The 6404-nt window shown below is 40.5% G+C and overlaps 1 protein-coding gene across 1 annotated transcript in view; it reads left to right on the top strand.

Annotated features, from left to right (window-relative positions):
• Positions 1 to 1581: 1581 nt before the first annotated feature.
• The window catches only part of LOC109462735 (neuropeptide FF receptor 1-like), an 11427-nt gene continuing 6604 nt past the window's right edge, over positions 1582 to 6404 (top strand). The window contains exon 1 of the mRNA XM_019759295.1: positions 1582 to 1828. Within this exon, the coding sequence (XP_019614854.1) occupies positions 1582 to 1828 (247 nt within the window). The remainder of the gene's footprint in view (positions 1829 to 6404) is intronic.

The raw sequence follows: 6404 nt of genomic DNA, 5'->3' as shown, positions 1-6404 counted from the left end.
ACCAGGTCTCTCCGCTCAACAGACCAATTTCTACTTGTACCGCGACCATGTAAAACCGAAACCTTTTCTCATTCCTATTTTAGTCGAATTGCTGTAATCTGGAACATGTTACCATTATCCATACGTCAACACATGTATTCAAATCTAAGCTTACCGTCTGTTAAAAAACTGTTAATTTCGTTTTACAGATCCCGCCTAAATGACACATTTTCAACCGACAACTTATGCACCTGGACTTCTACCTGTCGATGTCATAATTGTTTAGTGATTTGATTTGATTACTCTTTTTAATTGTTGTTTGTTTGTTTGTTTGTTTTGTGTCTATGTTTCTAGAGGAGTCGGCCTAGTAGAGGAACTCTATGTTCCTGTTGCCGGCTCCTCTCAGAATTTTATTCTGTGAAGTTGAATAAATAAATAAAATAAATAAATCCTAGTATGTATATGTATTGATTATGTATTGCTCGGAAACCAACAGACATATTTTGACCTTGACTTAATCCTACATTGCTCACTCAAATCGGTTACTTGTTTTGCTATTATTATTTACCACTGTACGTGCTCTTCTTTGTCAGTGGTGGGGCTAAGATTAGCAACCTGCTAGAGTTACCCACCACTGCGTCCTGTAAGTTTCAATGTTGCTCATTATATGTATTGCAATTTTTACTATTAGGATCAGGCGGCGCTTTTAGACTATTACAATGGCAATCCTACATTGATGTTTCCTTTTCAAGAACACACTTTGATTTGGATAGGTTTGACTGTACAGCATATGACTGTATGGAAGTATCTAGGAGTGATAATGACTCGAGAGATAATTGTTTATCACTCCGTGACTGAGGTTAGTGACCTGTATTATGGTTAGTTGTGTCCGTACGTACGCAGCTCTAACTCACGATCTCTGTGCTGCATTCGTATGTAGTTGGGCATGTCTCGTCGTCTGCTAGTACGTATGCGTGAGATGATGCACGTTGTTTTCTTCTTACACCGTAGCAGTTTTTCATAGGTATGTTCATATTTGCTTCTTTTATTTCATTGTAAGCAAATGAAACTATAGCCATAATATGCTGTAACGGAAAAACAAACTTTTTTTTTATTTCGGTGAGACGAATCAAAGAAACTTGATGGTCTTTCGTCTCGAATGTAGAAACTAACACTCTTCTGATATAATCTCCAAGCAGATCCCTTTCGGTGGCAAAAAGACAGTATCAAATTGGCCAGGCAGTATCCATTAGCCAAAGAAGGTCGCCGGCCACCTGGTGGGGGTAGCGACAAAAAACGACCATATATATAAAAACCTAACGATCGTTCCCCACAACCTCTGCTTGGAGAGTACTTCTGATGTTGGTACCACACACACACAGGTATCATAGCTTCAAATCGTGACCAATCAGGAGCAGCCGCTAATGACATCAAAGGGAGACCGCACGCTCTCTCCGTGTTGGATGATGCCAGGTTTTTATCACGAGAGAGTAGTACAAGTAGTAGCACAGGTACGAACACGTCTATGGCAAGCCAGCTACAAGAAGACTAGGGCCTAGAAGAGTTACACAGAGACTTGGGAGCCTCGTGGCATATACCAGCATGGAGGTGAACGTAAGCGAGTCGTGGATGTATAAACAAACTCAGCCGGCAATCGCGCTGTTCTCCGTCGGGTACTCGGTGGTGTTTGCGGGGACGGTGATAGGAAACCTGATAGTGGTGGTGGTCATCGCCACGAACCGGCACGTGAGGGGAGTCACCGACATGTTCATCTTCAACCTGGCTCTCAGCGACCTTCTCATAGCTTTCCTGTGTATCCCTTTTACCTTGGTCAACCACATATTCATCGGTAAGTCTTTTTTATCATCATCAAGATAGAAAATCCTTTTCCTTTGTAATATGAGTATGTTGAAACAGACTTTTGCGAAACCTTCTCATAGCTTTCCTGTGCATCCAGTTTACCTTGGTCAACCACATATTAATCGGTAAGTCCTTTTTAACATCACCACAAAATACTTAAGATAAAAAAAATACTCTTTAATAAGAGTATGTAGAAACAGACATTGGCGAGTATACGAGTGATTCTAGATCTCCAATCCAGAAGGAAACATTGGAAAAAAATCTATTTTAGAAATATGCCTTATATAAGCTTATAAATATCGTGTGGGAAGGCAAACTCAATTTATCTAATTTTTCTTCGGAGAGCTATTTTATTGTATATCATTAAGATTACTTTGAAGTCGTAAAAGACCTGCGTTTATGATGGAGAATATTATTTAGTTTACTTTAAAGTCGTCCGGTACAAAGGCATACGTTTCTGGTGGAGGATATCGATGACCAAGAGTACACTACGGCAGGGTCTGTCCACGTAAATAGAGTAGGGTATAAGGAAGGCTGTAGAGAGACTGGCCGAACCTGCCGAAACGTTCTGTCTGTCTCACACGATATCGGAAGACAAGGGAGCCCCTACTTCTAGTCTATGAGGAAAATTATGGTTCAAACATACTTCATTCATACACATAGACACGAGAAATCAGTGTGGCCAACGACCAAACTGGTATTATTCTGGTAATGTAATTGATATAGAATTTACTAGTATGGAACGAAAGACCAATATTTACCATAAATTAATGAAAACTGTCAACCATTGTGTACGTACATGCAGAGGCTCAGATGATTTGATGAACGGGAAAATCAGTTATGTAACTAACTGGATGGATTATGTGTGGACCTTTAAAAGTAAATTATGTTTACAAAATATGAATCCATGAAAATCTGAAAATCTTCCATTCACTTCAGGAAAAGAAGGTCTATCTTGAGAAACCTCAAGCTCTTTTGTCATTGTGAATTCTAAGATAGATTTTAAAAGGACACAATCTTTAATCCTAAGAAACCATTAAATTTCTTACTCGAGAAACCTCTTAGAATAGTGCAAAAACGTGGATTTCGTCTAGAAAAGAAATACTAAATTGTAACGAATAACCTACGACTCTACAGTATATATTACCAATAAGAGCACGCACTGTGACTGATTGACCAGCTCCGTTTACAAGCCCTTTTTCTAAGGACGGGCGTTTCGTACGCCAAATTGAGGGCATCCTTTCACAAGATAATTACACAGCATAGGGCGTAGAAGGTCGATTCAGACCACGCTAATAGTGGCCCTTCTGTCCCGTCCAATAACTACATTAGCGAGGATTGATGAAAAGTTGTCGGCCAAGGCCAACCATCATTAGACACCAGGGCGTCCCTTTAATGCATTTTCCCCATTATGTAGTTTAAAGAAGTCCCACTAGCAGCTGGAAAAGCCGGCAAGATATACCGTAAGATCACCCATGTCAGATCACTGTAACAATAGAATATACATCCGAAAAGGGCAAAGATAGGTCATCAATTATTTAACTTAAGTGGCCGAGGTTTGGGACGCACGTCCGATACTGTATAGGACTCCCCAAACAGACAAGTACGTATATTGGGTATTGCGACGTGCAGTCAACCATAAAATGGGCACGATGACCATTAATTGAAGCCAATCGGGACTCAATCAAAACAATATCACTGGCTGAGGATGAGAGTAGTGATTGATGGCCATAACATTTAGAAGTTATGAATAAAATAAAGAAAGGTAATATGAAAACTTCATAGCAACGCCACTGTGGTATTGGAACTCCAGAGAATGCGAGGCGACGGGTGGATATGACAAAGTTCACCAAAATACCAATCCGTCTCGGATGCATTTCGGAAAATAATCTCCAAAGCCCCTCTCTCCATGTCTGGTATTTTCCGCCGTAGAAAATTGATTTCCCTAAAGACCAGCCATGGTACGTAACCAGATCCTACGGATATGATTACAGGAACTACGCTAGATTATCACTTTGCTGGTTTTCTCTGAGTACGTCCTGTAGGATGAAATGTCAGGCCAACATAATCATTGTGCTGACGCCAGTCGCAGAGCCAAAATGGAAGTAGCGTTAACGTTTCTTATAGTCAATTCTTGTTCTCCGTTTTCTCTTTACCTAATACTTGTACATGTACAATTTTTTAATTAGAACGTATTACGTTCATATACAAAGCATATTTACCACATTTTCCATCTGTAGAATCATTTTGCTAAATGTACAAAGAAATTGCTCTTACACTAAAACCTCTAAGAACACATTGTACATTGGTAAAGGTGGTAGAGGTAGCCCACAATCTTATAAAGCCCCGGAACAATATAGTAGATTTTTTATTGACTCAACAAAAAGTACAAGGACTTTTGTATGTTCTTTTACAACTAAAGATCTAACAAAGCTAGATACATGTATGGATAACGTCATCCTACGTACAGAATATATGCCTGCGGCAAATTACGTACAGAATATATGTCAGCGGCAACAATTAAGGCTTAACTATTCTCCAACATGTAGTCATATATATGGTTGTTTATATGCACTGTGCCTTGGGCATTGTAAGGCGGAGCCTATCTCACTTTTTCCACCACCTTTTATATTTTACCTCCCAACTGAAGCGACCAGGCGCCCATTTACACCTAGGTAGAGTGAGGACACAACGTCGGGCCCAGAAATAGAACTCATGTATTCTAAGAAACGTATTTTCATATGACCTACAGAAATGGTGAAGCTCTAAATGTAGCTCTAAATGTCCCGTGTCCGCTGACCTAACTACCAGGCCATCGGCGCCACATTGTATATGCAAATGTATTGAGCGCACGTTTTTTTGTAGTCTCCAAGTACTATGGCAGCCGTGTAGAATGCTCTCTGTTGAGAGATACTTGCCATTTTTCGTCAATCACTCTAACCTTTACATCGACATTACGGCGATCCCCCGCCGTCTGACGCCATGGAGAGTTCTCAATACGGCTTTTCTTACTTTGAAGGTGACATTATGAGGAAAGGAAATGCTTTACACGTGGGCATAACTTGAAGTACTGTGAACATCGAATATTTTTTCCGTGCGTAAAATGGTCCAGTGTTGACGTAAGTAAACAACGTACTACGTACAGATCATACGCCAGCCCTCTGATAACGTAAGATCTGCACGTACATTCTCGATTTACGTCAAAGCAGGCCGATTTACACGCAGGAAAAATTCGCAGTATGTACACTACCATTTTGTTCTTATTTTTCTTATTTTCTTATGTTGAGAAATATTTTTTTGTCAAGGGTATTTTCAAGAAAATTCAAGAAATATTCTTCAGAGTTTTTTATTATTCTTTTTTCTTAAAAGAAAAGAAAATGATTCTAGTATCATGCTCACGAACAAGGATCGTAGGAATTTTTAGAATTTATGCACGTTTACTTGTTCTTCTTGTTTTTCTTGATACTGTTTAAGAATTTGTAGTTTTCGTACGCTTGGGTACGTACGCGGTTTGGCACTTCAAAGTTTTGCCCTGTGCGTGTGTAAATCGAGTCTTATGCAACACTCCTTCTCTGTACTTCGCACGTGACGGTACAGGGCTTTCCTTCCGCCTGGTTGGCCACTTTAAGCCTACACGTAATTCCTTTTCGTCTCTAAACTTCATTAGAGCCAACGCATGTATCGGCAACTACAAGCACTTACAAGCCTGCAGGCGCAAAGCGTACCGGTGTACCGTATGAATACATAAAACGCACAATCCACAACCCTCAATTGCAAGACACACCACTTCAATAGTCTGTGAGCGTACGGGTAATCCTAATAACGTTACGTCAGGATTGCATGGCCAAGATCAAGATTGTGATGTAGTTTTTGTTACACACCTTACGTGCCTGTAACTTCAAATTGCATTTTTTTTATTATTTCACGGATAAAATTCTCACCAAGGTTCTCCCATAAGCGACCTTCATGGCCGAGTGCGCACACATGGAGCATGGGAGGCTCGTAATCTTAATAGGAACATTTGCCGTATGGCCTTTATCGTCACAAGGACATCCTATCCATTCAGTGTAGTTCAATCCCACCGCACGCCTTTGGCAGACTCAGGAAATCAGTGTGGAATAGGACGGAGGTCAGTAGACACCTCAAAACCCGTCTGCTGCATGCTCTTATTTTCCTAATATCCACTTTATGTTTGTGAGACTTGGACATTGAAAAAAAAGTGATGAACAACTCCTTTTGGCTTTTGAAATGAGATGTCTGCGGGCTATCCTGAATGTCTCAAGGAGAGACCACATTAAAAACGAGGAAATCCGGCCTATGCTTGGAAGGGAGAATGCAATTATTGAGGATAGTCGTAAAAGAAGGCTGGGGTGGTTTGGTCACGTTCAGAGAAGACCCACTAGCTCTTTTGTATACGAGGCCTACCAGCAGGACTTTGAAAACCATAGGCCTACATGACGACCCCCAAAAGATGGTAGGACCGAATAGGACGAGTACATGACACTGGGGGCCATTTTTAAAGAAAAATGTTGGACCTTCGATACAAAGTGGACCCTTGAGCTTGT

This window comes from Branchiostoma belcheri, unplaced genomic scaffold (assembly GCF_001625305.1).
Source record: "Branchiostoma belcheri isolate BF01 breed outbred unplaced genomic scaffold, Haploidv18h27 scaffold1, whole genome shotgun sequence".
NCBI classification, from domain to species: domain Eukaryota; kingdom Metazoa; phylum Chordata; class Leptocardii; order Amphioxiformes; family Branchiostomatidae; genus Branchiostoma; species Branchiostoma belcheri.
This window is presented reverse-complemented; position numbering and strand designations above follow the sequence as displayed.